Source organism: Rhagoletis pomonella, unplaced genomic scaffold (assembly GCF_013731165.1).
Source record: "Rhagoletis pomonella isolate Grant_MI unplaced genomic scaffold, Rhpom_1.0 Rhpom_scaffold_01261, whole genome shotgun sequence".
Lineage (NCBI taxonomy): Eukaryota > Metazoa > Arthropoda > Insecta > Diptera > Tephritidae > Rhagoletis > Rhagoletis pomonella.
The window spans coordinates 1-18,738 of NW_023459815.1; the positions used below are offsets into that span (position 1 = coordinate 1).

At 37.5% G+C, this 18,738-nt stretch overlaps 1 protein-coding gene across 2 annotated transcripts; it reads right to left on the bottom strand.

Annotated features, from left to right (window-relative positions):
* Nucleotides 1–1,331: 1,331 nt before the first annotated feature.
* Nucleotides 1,332–17,920, bottom strand: LOC118752149 (the record flags this gene model as incomplete). Of its 2 annotated transcripts, XM_036487006.1 has the most annotated exon segments (13): nucleotides 1,332–1,445; nucleotides 1,507–1,860; nucleotides 1,932–2,861; nucleotides 2,953–3,256; nucleotides 3,328–3,514; nucleotides 3,596–3,816; nucleotides 3,881–4,080; nucleotides 4,146–4,269; nucleotides 4,375–5,057; nucleotides 5,120–5,392; nucleotides 5,450–5,616; nucleotides 5,856–6,072; nucleotides 17,217–17,920. In XM_036487006.1, coding segments are annotated over 12 exon segments (3,762 nt in total), but the record flags the coding sequence as incomplete, so codon positions are not given.
* Nucleotides 17,921–18,738: the final 818 nt, after the last annotated feature.

The window sequence follows — 18,738 nt, forward strand, 5'->3', positions numbered from 1 at the left end:
AATTTAAAACTAAAAAGATGAAAATAAAATTATAGTTTAAAAACTGGCTTTTATTACAATGTGAACTAAAATGTAAAAAATAAATAATAGAAATACAGATTTCGTTTAAGAGGAATCGGAAGTTCCCTAACTTGATTTAATTAAACTTTTAAAACCAACCTAAAATAGGGTTTAAGTATTTGACAATAAAATTAATTTTACCGGAAAACAAAGCGTGGGGTGTTTCTTAGATTTTATAGTCCTGCTATTGACAATACTCAATATTACTAAATTGAAAATGGAAAGTTCAAAACAACTGATATCAAGCACCCCAGGTTTTGTTTTCTAGTAAAATTAATTTGATTGGCAATCACTTTAATCCTATGTTAGGTTTGTTTTTTAAGTTTAATTAAATAAGGTTAGGGAACTTCCTATTCTTCTTAAACGAAATCTGTGTTTCTCTAAATTATTTTTTACTTTTTGTTTCACATTGTAATAAAAGCGACTTTTTAGTTTTTTAAACTATAATTTAATTTATTTTCAATTCAAATAATATAGAAAATTCTAAAATGCGCGGTTATGTTTTGAATTGATGCATTTTGGAAAAGTGTTTATGGCTTATCGGCTATATATGGGATAGCTCTCTTCCAAATACTGACATGAGCATGGGAAAAATTTACTGTAGTTTCCTCATTTTACCACTCGGTTTTAGTTGACAACGGCGAATAAAGCATTGAGATGCCGACTTTCGTTCTCCATCGATGATATATGCAAGTAATAGACGAGAATTATTGGTTAGTAGCCGGTTAGCGTAGTTATTTCGTTGCTCTTAGATATCACGCTTATTAAAAAAAATTAGCAACGCGGGCAAAAACAGGTGCACATATTATATACGAGCACATACATAGATCACATATGTACTATACATACATCGTTTTGTAGAAATATATTTAAAAATCATACTATTTATCTAAAGCTGCGAATGCCAGCGATTAGATCAGGTTGAAAAGATAGACGGAGTAGGGAGGGCTACAAATTTGCTAGTTCGCCAAATAGTCCAACCGCAAAATACTGTTCACAAAAGTTATACAACCAAAATCATCACCAGCCATGCATCGGAACAAAAAAGGCTGGAATACAGATAGACGATTAGAAAGTGTTGATGTTTAAATGATAAGAATAGAAAGCATTGATGAGCCTCAAACAAATTGTGTCGTAAACATTACCGAATTAAATTCAATGCTCTAATATTTTTCCTAGCCATTTTTTTATAATTTAACCATAATAAATAGTAAGTATGCCAATATTTTCGCGTCGAATAACAGCAGTATAATTTTACATTGTGCCCTCACCTCGATTCTATAGTTTTCAGTAACCACAAACAGTTGGTTGTTTTGTAAATCGCAATCCCCAATGCTGCGCATTGGCTCGTATTTATTTATCAAACACGCGGACTCATCTAAAACCTGTAAGGGAAATTTTCTGGATGAATACAGTGTTCGATATTTGTCTACATACTTTACGTACCCAAAATACACAGCTTACAAAAACTATCAATATGCGTCCAGCCGCCAAACGAAAGCAGCGCTTAATTTTTCCATATTTCAATATAAATGGTTTTTGTTGGCCAGTACTAAGATCTGTGAAAATGACTAGCTCATTATTGCTACCTGCAACAAGCGTGTATTCGTCTAAAAGCTGTAAAAACTCGATCGGTTGATTCTTAAAGGCCGAAGTGAATAGAGGTGTAGAAGTAGTCAAATCAAATAGCATGCCATTTACGCAGCCAACTATCGCTTGCTTGCCACTTTGCGTAAGCGCAGTGATGGGGTAGGGTAAACGCGGAAATACTTTGTGACCATCATTATCGATTTTATGTATCTATAAATAAAATGAAAATATAATTGAATTATATATTAAGCCGGTGAAAATGTTTTAGTATCATTATTTACCTGATTCTGTGAATCCACAGCCAATAGTGTCGCCTCATCATACTCATATTGCACTGCAAATAATTTGTCACCCTTCAACCAAGCATCGGGCGCCATGTGGAAGTCTATCGCGTCACTATACCGATCACGCTCTCCCAATCGAGAAACTGTGGCACGATGTGACCAACCGAGAAGCGTACCACCACTATCATCCACCCGTAATGCAAATAAATTCAAGAGCTTACGCTCATGTGAACCGCATGCCACCATATATTTGTACTTGGCATTTTCCAGCGGATGTACATCAACACACGTGATCTGTTCGTTAACATTTGTAGTGAGCACTCTTGTACGCATTTCAATGTCGAAGATAATCAGTCCACTATTTGTGCCCAAAACGAGTTGTTTACGTCCATTGATAAACAACAATTTAGCACATTTTATAACATTCCCCTGATCGTAAGCAGTCAAGTCATCTTGATGAAGCAGATATTCCACATGTCCCGTTTGAAGTATTGAACTGCTTGTAAAACGAACAATGCAAGTGTTGCAAACTAGAAGTGTCTCATTCCGCGATAGCTCGATGGCTTCGATGAAGTTGGTGAATGGTTCAAGACCACGTTGTTGCGAATAATCTGTGACATCGAAAATACGTACTTCCCCTTTTGTATTGCCAACTACATAGAATCGACGAAAGATGAGGCGCACAATAGTTATAGCTCGCATTTCAGTTTTCAAAGACGGTGTCGATGTAGAGCAAAATGTTTTACTTTCGCTCTTCCACTGAATGTTGCTGATTTCACCATTCATATGCGCCATATATAAATAGGGTTGTTTATCATTTCCTTCATTAGAAAGTTCAAATGCGGTAATCGGTTTGAAAAGGTAGGCTCGAGGAGTGACGTTACAACATTCAATTTCTTTGGCTTGCGGGCGTGCAAAAGAATCAGACTGTAAAGAGAAAAAGTAAAGAAAGTGATATATGTATGCATTTATATTGATAAAAATTCGGATAAGGTGAAGTAATATTTTGTGCACGCACCCTTCGCCGGTCCGTACTGCAATCACACGGTATACACCAAAATTTCATATCACCATTACTGTATAAGGCTAGTACAATGTCGTAGTTATTGTCAGTAAAAAAGAGAGCATCAACTACGGTTGTTTTAACTAACACCGGATCCTTTAATTTGACTGAATATGAGTTCCAATTCAGCGATGTGTTGACCAGCAGTATAGTCTTACTTTCCTCCAGTACAATCAAAGAGCGTTCATGATCAAGTAGTATAACTTTCTTTGGAGTACTGGGCAGAGAAATAATATTGTGTCGTTGGTGGAAGAAACCGCTGCGCATATAGATCAGAACCAAAAAAGTCAACATCATGATAAACTTTAGTTTTAACCGATAACCACTTACCGGTGTTCAAACCATGTGTAATCTGGAAAAGCAGCCGCTTGTGTAAGCGCTTCAGCACCCACCAAACCGCTCTCCATGAGCGCGCATTGTAAGAGTGTAGCATTCTTCGACTCTTGCAATGTCTTTTCGATGTTGGGTAAAAATTCACGTATGGCACGAAATGCTTTACGACGCTCCGAATTAGGGGCTGTAAACGAGAGCAAAAGCGTTTTGGCGGGTTAGTGAGTTGAGTACTATTTACGTATCTCCCGAAAACTATTTTACATACCAATGTAATGCCGAAACGTTTCCAAATCGGCGATTGTGCTTAGCAAGTCGACGTTACGCATTTTTTGCTCTAGAAAACCATAATCCAAATAGATTTGCCGAAAGTAGTGCGTCAATCCAGACTTTTTGAGATGATAACCGATGCAGAGAAAAAAGTAGAAATCATGAACGTCACGTTGGAAAGGCAACACTTCTTTGCGAGCATCTAAATCCTCAACGAAACTGCAAAGAAAAAAATAAGCTGAGTGAAGGTAAATTAAATTTAAAATTCAAATATTTAACATACTGATAGTATTCAAGCAGTTTCTTATGCATATCTACTATTTCTTCGTCTGTTACTACATATCTTTCCTTCATTTTACCATAAATAAATGGTAGCTTAAAGAAGTCACCTGTTTCTAAAATGCACTTTTCTAGAAAACCATGACGATGTAACTTGATCAAATCTTTTTCACAACTGCTCCCAGGCCACAGGGCCACAATTACCTAAAATGTGGGAAAACACAGTTTAATGTTACATATTGCATGTTATAATAGAAAATAATTCTTACCCTTTTTGGCACAAAAATGGCATGCGGGAAGCAACGAAATACCTCAGAAAATGCCTTTCTTAAATCCGGCTCTAAGCTCTCGAGGCTCTTTTCTATCGCGGCATTGAATTTCTCATCAACAAGGCTGCATAAAATGGAAAAATGTTTAAAATAACAATGCATTTGCAATATTACAGAATCATAAATTGTATTGTTAAGCTTTGTTACTATTATCGCTCCTTCTACTCACTCCGATTCTCGCAACTTATCGATCCAACTCTGCCAATTGTTCAAGTTTTGGCGCAAACTCTGCGCAATTAAACTGAGCAAATATGGATGCCCATTGCTATGTGCATATATCAAATCTACATGGCTTTCTTTGAAATTCTGATGTTCCAAATACTTTTCAAAGAGCAGATAAAGTTCTTCGCGTGTAAAACCACGATTCACATTTAATGTGGTGCTTCGCTTTTTTGCAAACGAATCGCTAACTTTTTTACTACGCGTGATAACGAGTAATTTACATGGCAAGTCGAAAGCTTTTAGCGCATGCGTATTCTGTACGTTCACCAAAATGACAAGACACTTCTTATCCAAATGCTTTTTCAGCTCAACGCATACTTCAGCTATCGAATTTTTATAAACCTGCGTATTATTGTTAACTCGATCCAACGAACCATAACTAGCCGGTGAAGGTGAACGCGTCGATTGTGTAAGTAATAATTTTAAATAACGCAACATACGTAGATCTTCCAGCGAGCTTGTACATTGACTCATATCGACCCAGTGAATTTGGAAATTCATAGCGTTTGCGACATCAAAATCGGAGCAAGCATCGATTGCCAGCCACTTCTTGCCACAACCGAAGTCACTAACCAGCACCACACGGCCGGCAGGTGGCATGTCTAGCAGTGCGTTGCGTAATTTTCGGAACTAAGAAAGGTGTCATAACATATAATTATGCGAAGTATTTTTTTTATTCAAAACTCTCTTACCGGCACTGAGCGATGCACATTGTAGTCATCGAATTTCAGATGGACCTTAGAGTGTAAAGAATGTACTAAATCTACATAACGGCTATAGTCGACTTTGTTCACATTCTCAAAATGGTTCACAAGCCAAGAATAGTCGAGCAGCAAAGCATCCATAAATTTAGTTATTTGTGAGGGATCCTTATGTCGCAATACGGCAAATAGGCGTAAAACCTGCTCCTCGCGATGTGCATCTTGAATTTCATGTTGACAACTTTGCTCATCTTGATAAACGCCCTACAGTGGAAGGAGTTTAATTACAATTTTTTTATCAATAGTTTCTTGGACGCTTACTGCCTCTATATATCTTTTTTCATATTCATTAAATATGTCACGAATATACATCTGCACATCCCTTAAATCGAAATCTTTTATAAAATATCCTTTAACAACGTCTAGAGCATGGTGGCTGCTCAATGCCTCTACTTCGCTAGAATTGGTGCTCGGCGAGGTCATAGTGGCTGAAAAAGAAAAAAATGCATAATATTTTAAATAAAATAATTAAAAATCATCGATTTACATTTTACTAAAGCAAGTACAAAAGAATGCTAAAATGTGTAAAGTCTCTAATCAGTCGAAAGGAGTACGTATGTATGTATGCTGGTAAATGCTATAGCATTTAATAATTCCAAACCGTTTTAAATAAATTTTGATTAAAAAATACAAAAATACCAATTAAGCTAAAATAAAAAATGCCTACAAGTTTGTCTGTCCACTCTTTGCAGTGTAAGCGATGTGTTGTTGTTTTCCAATGGCAGTGAATTGGGCGGCTGCAGCAGCTCGTTATCCGCCATTCTTGAGTTGCAATTACCGTCGGAATTGGATTGTGATTCCCTGGAATCGTTTCTTGATTGAAGTACTATATTTGCCATCATCTCAAAAAATTTGGTTCCACACGATAACATTTTCAAAAAAATCTATAGAAATCAGTATTCTGTGAATTAGTAAGTTGCATAATAAATTTGTGTATGTAAATGCATATGCCAAGAAGATGAGGATGCAGTCATATACATATGTATGTACATACGTAGGTATGTAGGTATGTATGTCTTTTTAAAGAAGCCTTTGAATAACACTCTAAAGCACAAGGATTTCTCAGGATCTTTATTGAAAGTAATCTTTATACTAGTTAATGTTGAGAACCCTTCAGTAGGATGTATGTATGTATTGCATATATTTTACAACTAAAACTTGAAGAATTAACAATGAAAAAATTGCAGCGTTATATTGATTAAATGGACAGTGGTCAAGGAGGACAAGTGAAAAACATACAAACATTTAAAGATTAGCCAATACTATCCACAAGTAGCACGCTATAGTACGCCGTATTTCACAAACAGAAACTCGTCATTTTACAATGTTTTAAGTAGCAGCCAGGTTCAATTAGAAATATTTCTTAAGGAAAACGTATGTAAATGTTTGAAGTCATGTGTATGCATATTAAACCAAACCTATACATCCCTATGTTATTCGACATGCTGAATGGGAATCCGAGGTCCGTTAGACTCCACCACGTCAGGTTCGTGGTCATTTGAAGGTCAAGTAGGGAAAAATTCATTGAATAAACCTGAAAAATCAATAAAATTCATCGGAATTTGACCTTGGGATGACCTTAGCATGATCTCCAGATGACCTTGAGGAATCAACGGACCTCCATACTCGGTTTCAGTGACAACAAAAACAATTTTTTTTTTTTTTAATTTTCTTGAATAAATTTTGTCCTATTTGACCTTCAAATGACCTCGAAGCTGACATTATGGTGGTTAACGGACCTCTGATTCGGGTTCAGGGAATGTAAGACCTTATGTATATGAATTTTCAGGTTTATTCAATGAATGAATAACATAGGGATATATAGGTTTGGTTTAATATGCATACACTTTTTTTTGTAAACCTATGTGATTAATTGTATAACTAGCGATTTTCCCTACCAACCCTCAGCTTATTAAGAATTTGTTAGCTTTGAATATCTAAATAATTACATATATGTTTAATTTCCTTAATTCTTCAAATAATACCAACAAAACCCCTAATTAGCTCGTCTCTCTTATCCACTGGTAAATGAGTAAATGAATACGCACAAAAAATATTTTCAATTAACCTTAAGTACTGACTGTAATCATATTTTTAATTGTTCATCACAAAAAGAGGATAAAGTGTGAACGTTAACAAAAATTCCAACACATTTGAGGACGGCCAATTAGATCTACATTCCGTTACCAGAAATGCAAAAAAGACGTAACAACATCGCAATTGAAATGGAAAAAGTCGTGACTTATATACGTAAATTTTTTTCATAAAATGATGTGGAGTTGTAATTCGATAAAATCCATCATATACATACATAATGTGACCAACTATTTCATAGCTCAAAGAAGTACAGGTTAGGTTGTGTTAAGTTAACGTCGCGAGCCGATTCGATCCCTGCGAGCTCAGTGTTTGTTCAGAAGTGCGAGACAAAATGCTTCCATCTTAGCCTCGCGAAGGTTGGACATTTTAAAAGAAAGTGTGGAGATGATTCCACTTCATTTACCTCTTGATAGCTGATAAAAAAGGATCAGCTGAAATTCCCAGTCTCCCCGAATGAATACCAATCGCACAATTGCCTGTCAGAGCCTCCCTCACTAGCCCTTGAGAGGTAACGTGTTTTAAAGTGGCCTATAAAAATATTTGCTGCAGCAGAGAAACGTCTTCTTTTCCTTTTTTATGTCACAAAAGAACCCGGTTTTCCTTAGCCCAATAGCAGTTCGTGCTGCGACAATTCTGTCTGCAATATCCGCAGGCGCCGTGTTCGACATATGAATGTTAAGCGCCAGTATAGGTGTGGTTCCTAATGATCCACTAATTCCTATTTTACAAGTGTAGCTTTCTCTAGTGAGTTCCACCAAACAAGGGCTCCTTGAAACAATATAGGCTTAAATCTGGTTTCCTAGAGCTATTGAATTAATTTGGGCAAGAGGCCTCACCTTTTACCGATAGCTGCCCTACAGTAGTACCAGGCAACCGACACCTTTCTTACCCTTTCCCCAAGGTTAGGCTCCCACGACAGCCGCCGCTGATCGCCCACCTAGTTATGTGGTTCAGGTAACCTTGAGCCAGATCAAAAAGGGTGTCTAGAAAACGTCTCCTAAACAAAAGTTGCACATCATCAACATAGGCGATCACCCGACAGCCCACTTTTTCCAGTTTCTCTAGAAGGTCGTTTACAACCGCAATCCAGAGCAGGGGAGAGAGAACACCACCTTGTGGAGTGCTCGTATTGTAGGGCTGCCATAATCCTGAACCCATCGACCCCATCCAAGTAAAAAACGAAGAAAAGTGCGATAGCGATCCGAAAATTGTCGCCAACTAGTTACAAATTCTCCCTCCTGAAGTACAAAGTAACGCAAAGAAGTACATTTGACTGTACTTCGAAGTACGAAGTAGAAGAGCGAAAAAAGAAGTACTGTACTTCCGAAAGAAGTACGGTTGGTCATATTATACATACATATGTATGTACATCAAAAGGTGAAATTTTAATTTTTTATTATTTATGACTTTTTGTATTTCAGCGATGACGCTTTTTACTCTATTTTTGCATTTCAGGTGACGATATGTATGTATTTCTATTTTCTACGACATGCACCAGCGCAAAGGGTTGTTTTGCCTGTAAATTACTAAACGTTAAATTGAAACAACCTGTAACATATCGACCCCTAATTGCAATTTTATCGTTAGCGACATATTATCGAAATCAATTTTTTTGTTGCAAATAGGTTTAAAATACTATTTAGTTCCAACGTCCTACAAAATCACAGACTTTGAATATTTACCGTTGCAAAAAGCAAAATGAATTTGATCGTTTGCTTTGTTTACACTTTTGAGTTCCTACAATTTAATCGTAAGCGACACTGTACGATACTTTAGTGTAAATAGCAGTTTGATCTGTAATTTTAACTAAATTTAACAAATTCAGCTTATTTCGCTTATCAAAATTAAGTGCAATCTGCCATTATACAATTACAGCTGCAAATAACCAAGTGCAACGTGGCTCGTCTAGCGGAGCCTTTTTGAATCTCTTGTTTTGCCAATAGGTTATACGATTTAAAACCGTGGTACACACGAGTGTCCGGGAGCTACTCGGATTTAACATACAAGTCGTGTCTGTGCAGCTAGCGAACTGTTGCGACGCTAGCAGCGAATTAGTTGCGCCTTTGCTAGTGTACGCATACTAAAAGCTTAAACAGACGGCAGCGTTGATCCGGACTTAATCCGGATCAACTGTAGTTAATTCCCGAGTTGATCCGGATCAACGCAGCCGTCTGTTTATGCTTTAAGACAAAAATATTGCGCTGGTATTGGTAGCTCTGTCGACGCTGTGCACTACTGATTTAAAAGCATATCAGAAAGATGAAAAACAGACACCTAACGGGACTTATATTATATATGTATGCATTGGTATAGAAAAAATTTCAAACGATACATTAAATTAGTTCTGAATCTCCTAACCGAACAAGTTCCATTACCTTTATAGGTCCCGCTTTCTTACTGCAGCAAAAACAATCATTTTCTTTTCTTAAATCAATGTCAAATGCTCCAAACCGCGAAGTGCGATTCGAAAGCGAATTAAGATCTTGCCTTTTATCAAGCAATACTTGATTCGGCTTTTTAATTACATTTTTTTTAAATTGCATAAAGTTTTCAAACCTATAAGCAGAAAATGAATCCAAAGGACCCAAACTTTTAACGCATTCAAGCAAGTGAAGTAAGCCATGAATGTTGAAACTAACTAATTCTTCTCCAAATATCCTACTGAACTCTGCGACAAAGTGTTCCAGCATTTTTTGAGCAATATCGGCCTCCGACCTGAACGATTTTTCACTTGAAAGAAGGCGAATACTACTATGCAAAAGCAAGAAAAGGTAGTACAACTCTCTACTTACGCAATCCTTCAAAATAAAAACGCCTGTGTATAGCAAAAACTGCCTGAACTCCGTTGTTTTCCAATGACTAACTTCAACCAAGCTACTTGAAATTCGACAGAATTCTGATGGAAAAACCTGGAAACGAAACGAATATTTGCATTCATCTTTATGGTATTTGCATTTTTGATGAACAGTTTAAGACATTTTTTGACGACACCTAAATCAACCAAATGCATAGAGTCAAGAGGAAACTGAGAAACCATTCCAAAGCCAGCGTCTTCTAACACGCTTTTCTGATGCCTAAATTGAACAAGGTGGTGAGAAGCGTAAACTCTTTGCTCAGAAGATGAATCCGACCTAAGTTCACCAATTTCTTTGGGAAAACATAATATTCTCTCTTTATATTTGCCTTCGAGGGAACATTTAGGGCATCCGCTTTTTCCATTAAATGACATAACACCACAAGCAAACGCCCTAGCCGGAGAATCACAAATGAACACCCGAACATCAAACTTTAATACGATCTCATTGTGACCCACTTTGATACCATTTTCCCTAAGGTATTTTGCTTCTGATGAAAAATTTGCCATGAAATCATTGATATCTTCAGGTTTCTACAGGTGTTACACTACGAAAATCTACAAGTGCCCCAGGATAGGCCATAAAACTCGATTAGAACTATTAAATAGTTTGACACCATCGACACCTACATCAATTAAGACTTCTTCTCGCGCCTCTAAAAATCCGAATACATCTGAAATAATATTATCTTGAATACGTAAGTATAGAAATTCGCCATTTGGAATGGACTGAATATTAATTTTTTCCCGAGACTTTTAGCGGACAAAGGCAAGTCATTCATTCCAACTTTTCAAAGGGTTTTAAGTAAATCGTCAAGGGCGCTTTGAGAAATTTTATTTCTAATCGCCCAAGACTTCAATCCCTAATTCGCATTCAACTGCTCGAAATTTTCATTCGGCACTTCACTGCTAGAAAAGGATCACTTTCACCAAGAAAAACTTCACTCGACATGCAGTCTTCCATATTTTCTGTTTCACCAGAAGCCGCAGCCTCACTTTGCACATTTTCTTGAGAGGATTGCTCAAGCTCTTAAAATTTTTTTATATTAGCTTCGAAAAGCCTTTTTCCTTTGATAAGCCATTGCTTAAATGTCTCTTCTTCATTTTGTCTTCAAATTCTTTTATATTAAATTAACTTTCCTTTTATTAGAACTGTATTTCGCAAATTCCACGTCTGTCGTTCTTAATTTTTCCGCGCTTTTAGACGGCCACCTTTTCTTCTTTTTAATTCTTCTCTTCTTTTTAGCGAAAAGAAGAAGACAAAGAGAAGAAATAATGAAAGGGCAAAATAATGTACCAAATCAGTTTGACTGCTTACTCTTGTGGCACATATCTGTTTCAGAAAAAAAAGATTAAAGCAGATTGCGGATGTGTTAGTATGTATCAAAACTTTTGCAAATGCATTGGAGTTTCCATCAGTCGCGTCTTGCAAAGCTTCTACAACTGAATGCTTCAAAATCAGCTTATTTCCCTTATCAAAATTAAGTGCAATCTGCTATCATACATGCGCAATTGCGCCTTTGCTAGTGCACGCATACTAAGACAAAAATATTGCGCTGGTATTGGTAGCTCTGTCGACGAAATGAAAAACAGACACAGCGTTGCCACAGACAAATTTTTTTTCCTACCAAAATTTCATACCATAACCAACCGAAACCTACCAAACATTTTTTTGAGTTTTCAATGAAAAATTTTTTGAAAATATGGTTAACATAACATTTAGTAAAACTAAAATACGAGTATAATAAAAACAAATTACATAACTGCGTATAACGATTCATTTTATGGTACAGACTTATCCATATGTACATACATATGTCTCTTTACAAACAGGTGTCTTTCGGGGTTCCTGCTGGAAAGAGTTATGCATATCTTTGATTGTCTTATTCCCTTTGACTTCCGCCAGTAGGCAGCAATTTGAGATTATTCCCAGCTAGCTCCTAAGTAGGTCTGCAATGTATCCTTTAGATGTACCGCAGAAAGGCTAGGGACCATGCAAACGCATTTGGTCTCCACGCTTTGTGAAACTGTCAGCCCTTTTGTTGCCTTCAAACCCTTCATGTCCATGAACCCTCCACAGCGTGACGCTATTGTGGGCTCGCAGGTGGTTCAAGAGTTTACAAGCCTTGATGCCGTTTTAAAAGGCTCTAAGGCCTTTAACGCGGCCTGAATGTCCGACCTAATATTTATTCTGGCCTCATTTGCCTTTTACGATGACATTCGCGAACTCAGACTTCGATTGGGAAGACCTCCGCCTGAAATATGGTTGAGTACGAGCCCATTGGCAGACTTTTCTGGAATCTTGGTCCAAGTACGCCATAAATTATATCGCTGCCTAAAGGTGAAAAGATGCCAAGTCAATTTTTTTTCAAAGTTTAGTTTTTGATGCAGAATGACAGGTAATACGAAACTACATCGAGTTTTCGTCTCTCCTGAAGAATTCCAAAAAATGGACTTGGCACCTTTTCACCCTTAAGTAACGATATATGGATGTTCGTATTGCATATTGACAATAATAGGGTATACGTTTGTAATTAGGAATCAGGTATATTTACATGTTTGTGGCCGCCATTATACGAACGCACCGGTGAAATATTTGTTTAAAAAAGGTTGCTAAAATGTTTGGAGATACGCACATATTTTCTATTTTTCGCAAATAATTATTACTCATTGTCCCGAAACCTACCAAAATCCAATCAAGCCTACCATCCTACCAAATGGAAAAAAAAACCTACCGGTTTTGGTAGGCTCATGTTTGGCAACACTGAACAGACACCTAACGGGACTTATATTATATATTATATATGTATGCATTGGTATAGAAAAGATGTCTTCTGAACTCGAATTGGCATCTTAACCCCAACTTATACGGCCACATGGATTCACACTTGCAAAATTATTATTATTGCCGCTTATCTCTTTTCAAATTGCTTATAAGAATTTGATTTCTCCTGTTACTTATCATAACTTATGCACTTCAGCCTTCCTTTTATAAAATTCTGATTTGATCTTAATTTCTATATGAAAAGTTTTCGTTAGAAATTTTTTTCTCCAATGCCTACATAGATTTAAAACACACGACGAGTCGAGAAATATAACAGCTGATTTCGAAACTTTGCAAAAAATCTCCATAATATGAAGATTTTTGCACTGAATCTATTCTGGTCGAGGATTAAATTTTACTTTTTTTTCATTCTCTAAAAAAAACCTCAAAAAGTACCAAATAGTAGCGCCAATCTGGTTGTTGTTGTTGTTGTTTTAGCGGCTACAACAACCCCGCCCAGAGCGGTTAGTCCCTCAATCGTTGTCGTCAAGCTCAACTAGCGGTAGCCCCAGGAAGCGTGCAGCCTCGTTGGGGTATGTCCATTGGGACGGCGGTGGGCTAGTATCTCAGTCGTTGTCAAGCTTAACTAACGGAAGACCCAAGAAGCGTGCAGCCTCTATAGGACCTGTTCAAAGGGATAAACGCGTTAGCTGTGTGGGGATGTTTCGATTCGTGGGGTGCCTTTCCGTATGCCGGACATACATTTGGCACATCTGCATCCAGTCTGCTCAGGTATAAGTTCAATCTACTGCAGTAGCCAGAGCACAGTTGGGCTATTGTGGTCCGAGTTTCTCAAGGCAGACGAAGTTCCGTCTCGTCCACGTCAGGTGATCGTGTGCCCAGAACAGCATTAACAGATCTGGAGTCTACGTAACTTGAGACTGACTCCCTGTGAATGCCGCTCAGGGCCGACCACCGTTTGAGTCTCTGTGGGAGCGAAGAGGCCTCTATGTCTTCTAACAGCGTATAGTGGCTGACGGTATCAAACGCTTTTGAATAGAATAGTTCTCTCACAGGGGCGGTTGCGGTTTTGGTCACGTGTCATCTGAGTGTTAATGGCTGATGCTTCGCTGGGGTCAGCTGGTTCCAAAAATGCGGGAGTAGCAAGGCCTCTAGTAAAGAGTATTCCCCTGTTTTAGCATTGGGACCACTCTCCTCATCTTCCAGATGTCTGGAATGACGGAGAGCAGCTATTGACAGGTTGAGAACCTTAGCTAAATAGTCTACTCCCGCAAAACCCAATTTTTTCAGCATCAACATGCATATTCCGGCGGTTCCCATTGCTTTGGACGCTTTCTCCTTCCCAATGGCTACCTGAACTTCCCGCAAGTGAAAACAAGACGCGCACTTGTTGTTGGCAGTTTGTGCAGCCTTCTGGTCACTCGACGTTTGGCTTTGTCCGCAGGAGGATGCAGTGTAAATTGCCGGCTAAAATAGCTCGCTCATCGCTCCGGATCCGACGAACCGAGGTCGCCGCAAGATATTTCGACTCTGTCGTCGCGCTTTGTCGGATTGGACAGTGATCTCACGGTTTACCAAAGCTTACTCACACCAGAGGTGAAGTTACAGGTCTTCAGATGCTCTTCCCACTTCTTCCGCATATGTACGTTTACTAGTTGCCGAATCTCCGCGTTGAGATCCCTGATACGGGGATTGCTGGGATCGGCCTGACGAAGGCTGTCGTGGTTGTGGTATGGTCTATTGTGTTGTGTTGTGGTGCTGTGGTGTTTGTGTTGAGCTGCTCAGGCGGACTGAGGTTTGTCATGGAGGCAGCTCTGTTTGAGCAACAGAGGGCCACAAATGATGTGGTCCACTTTCGATGAGTCCGTAGGCCTCAGCAGACTCTGAGGTACTCCACCCATTGCAAGCATTGCCCTTGACTGAGGCGGAGTTGTGGTGTAGTCGTCTCTGGCATACACAGCAGGTTAAGTTTCTGGACCAGGGTTTGAGTCGATGACAGCCCTGAGCAGAAGGATACGTAGCAGATGTAGTCCTATGGACGAACGACGTCCGAGATATTGCACCGACTTAAACCGAGTTAGATCGCCGAAACAACAGCCCTTGGTCGGGTAAAACTCGATTCATTCCGGTGCGTAGAACCGGCTGCCGCGGTCGTTTTAGTTTGTTAGAAAATTGAATGTATAATCTAGGGGTAGGGGTAGGGGTGCGTTACGCTGCGATTGTGTGCTTAGTGGTCGCTCTGCCCGTGTACACATTCGCATTCGCAAAATATTCGTATCATTTGATGCGAATGCATATGTCGATGCGAATATGCTAAATGATGCGAATCATTCGTATAACGATGCGAATGAGAATATTCGGAACATCCCTGATCTACATACACTGTCGGCAAAAAGTATTTGCACTGCAAATTTTTCATATTGCAAAAATATCTGCAAAAACTGTTTTCCTAATATTTTTCCGCCAATTTTTTGTAAAAGCATGGTTTATTCTACAGCAAAAAAATATATAATTCCATAACTTTGTACAAAACTCGCGAAAACTTAGCGAATTTTCAACGTTTTAATCAATTTTTTTAGAGTATGAAGTTTTGCAGCCCATTAGTTTCTGGTAAAAAAAATGCAAATTCAGAGTTAGTCAAGAATGGCATTGATTTTTGTGAATTTTTTTTTTGTTGGAGGTGTTTTATATTTTTCCCACTAAAAGATGTGTGATGAGGAAATGTGGCGATATCCGAAATAGCTATCACTTCTACCATTTTTTTTTTTTAATTATTGTTGCTTTTCCACAATAGTTTTTCATTCAAAAATAAATAAATATGGAAGACTGCGTGAAAAAAAAATTCAAAAATGAACGGTAATTCCTAGCTACTTAAAACTAGTACAGTATATTTTGCTTTGCTGCCTTTATGCTTAAGTGCACATTTAAGATACCTACCCTAAAATGCGCATTAGTGGCATTATTTTTAACATTTATAAGGAAACTCCTCCGATATATGCATTCAACATACCTGCACATTGGCGATACCTGCCTTAAAAACTGTGCAACTATTATCAATTATCAAAGAAAGTATTACGTTTACCTGCACTGGCCCTACGATTATCTAATTTTACAAGCTTTTATTTATTTTGCTCATCTCGCAAAACAACGAAAATGGCTATCAATTAATGTAGTTATATAGATAATTAGATACCATTCGGTAAAATTTTCGCTTGCAGTAATTTCTACGTGGTAAGTGCTTCTCCATTATTTGGTTTCATAGGGATTCGGATACCTTCCTCATTGAAGTAGTAAAGAAAATTCGCTTAAGTGCTTTTTTCGGTTAAGTGCACAAGTATTTCGTGCAAAGAAAGATGGGCAGCTAAGCAAAATATACTGTACTTTATTATAATAAAATTGATTGATTGATGAAAAAATCTGATTAACAAATTGAAATTTGCATGAGAATTTGCTGAATTTTCTTGAGTTTTGCACAAAGTTTAGGAATTATATTTTATGTTTTCTGTTGTAGAATGAACCATATTTTTATAAAAAATTGGCGGAAAAAAATAAGAACAAAAATTGTTGCAAATATTGTGAAAAATTTGCTGTGCCAATACTTTTTGCCAGCAGCGTAGATATTTGAGGCATCAAAATGAATCTTTGAATGTTGCGGCAACATACTATGTATCAACATATTCACACAACTCATTTATTTTCAACATTTTTTTATTTACCTTTCAGCGCCATACAATTGTTGTTACGTACAACAAATTTGGTAAAGAATTCAAAACAGGTAATTTGCTAATGAATATACAAATACTGCCTGCGTTGTACTGGCAAGACAAATGAAGTGGAGGGGGTGCTTATAGACTGGGACATGCAAATTAATTCTAAATGGAAAGACGGAAAACAAGATTTTTTTTGCCGGGTAGTGATCGTTGGCGTGCTGGATAATGTAACGCGCGTTGTTAAAAAATTAGGTTCAATGGCCTTATTTCAGATAACTTTCCGTGGGCAAAGGAGGGAGCCAGTGACGAAATATGAAGCATATATCAGCGGCTAATTTTTCTACGCCAAAGTTTGTGTGGGTGTGTTACAGCATTTAAGTTATTTTTTGTGTTGTTGTTTAGTGGCTTTGTGTACAATGTCAATGCACTATCGTTGTAAATAAACTAAACATGCACAACTTAATTAAGCAAACGAAATGAAAATGAAAACGTTAATGAAAATTAGCGTAAAAACACAAAAAACAAAAGCAATTAAATAGCTACTAAGAAGCAAATAAATACAACAGGTGCTCGTTTGCTTACGCATTTTCCCTTTTTTTCAAGGAGATTTTAACTAGCTTTGCGCTAAATTTTCACTACAATCACAATTTACTATTTAATAAAGGCGATTAATCATCGAACTGGAAATACACTTGTAGTTTCCTTTTTTCAGAAAGCTCTATCTATACGTTGTCTTTGTTCCTTGATCGGAGTCACCCTCTAGTTTCAGTCTTAAATTCACATCACAATTTTAAACCACTACTTATTTTATGTTTTCACATTGCACCAAAATTGCATGTTATTTGTAAAACGAATGTTTAAAGATAATTCTCAAATTTAATAGAAGCTTATAAAACCACAACCGAATCAGTGCAAGTCGCGACAATTTTTAATTTTTCTTTTCGTTTACTACCAGGTGGGGAGAAAGAAGAAGAAAAAGTCAACACGGTTGCCAAGCTCTTAAATAAATTATGTTATCTCAGCATAATACCGTCTCTAAACTAGAGCGCTATGCGTTGAGTTTTCTAATTGCCAACACCAGTGCGAACTATGGCCAAATAAGATAGATAAAGATAAAGTTCCTGCCAATTTTTAATCCCCTTTCGCATTTTGCACACCCTTTTCACAGGTAAACTGTTCTTTTGCTCACCCGCCCAATTTGTGTTTCTTTGGAATCACGGCTGTTGTTGTTGTTGTAGCGGCTACCAACGCTGTGACAAGAAGTGGTGACATTAATTGTGTTTCTTTGGAATCACGGCTGTTGTTGTTGTTGTAGCGGCTACCAACTCTGTGACAAGAAGTGGTGACATTAATTGGTGATAAAAGAATAGACCTGCTAGTAAAGGTTATGATCCCCAAGCACGGCCGAAGACCGTCTACGCAGAAAGAAGTCCTGCACAAAAATATTTAGCTTTATGAGTTTCATTTTCCCCGAACCGTTTCACTTTAATTTTTTGTTTCCATTTACTATGGCACATGAAAAACGTTAGTTCCATTATTATGGCATAAATTTCAGCTTTTTGTTTTCGCAACATTCCTAAGTGTCATTTAAAACCACCTTTGAAAAGTATATCAAACGGCGAGATTTATAAACCAAAATGTCATCGGGCATGAAAGGGTTAAATAGCGTTTATTTAAAAACTCATGGTGGAATGATACAGATATACAGATACAGCAGATACGTCGGTAAAGTAGTTTCCCTGCAAACCAAAGTTCCCGAAATCTTAACGAAATATTTAGGACTATCTCATTTCTGTAACGATTCTTTTACGCATATTTAAAGAAACTTCCATTAAGTGGTTGACATGAACTCACAAAGAAATTATTTTACGAAAAATAAAGAAAATTCTGACAAAATTCTGGAAGAAATTCTTCCATTTTCGCCTAATAATTTTTTTGTTATTCTAAACTTACGTCCACGTTTTTATTATCGCTTCCTCTTTCACTTTTTTGTCCGTTTCCTTTCTTTCTGTCTTCGGCGCCCCACTTCAACATGTAAGTCAAAATTAATATTCCATTTGCTCGGTGTTAAAGCCGCTTTATTGTAGGATGCTTCATACAAATT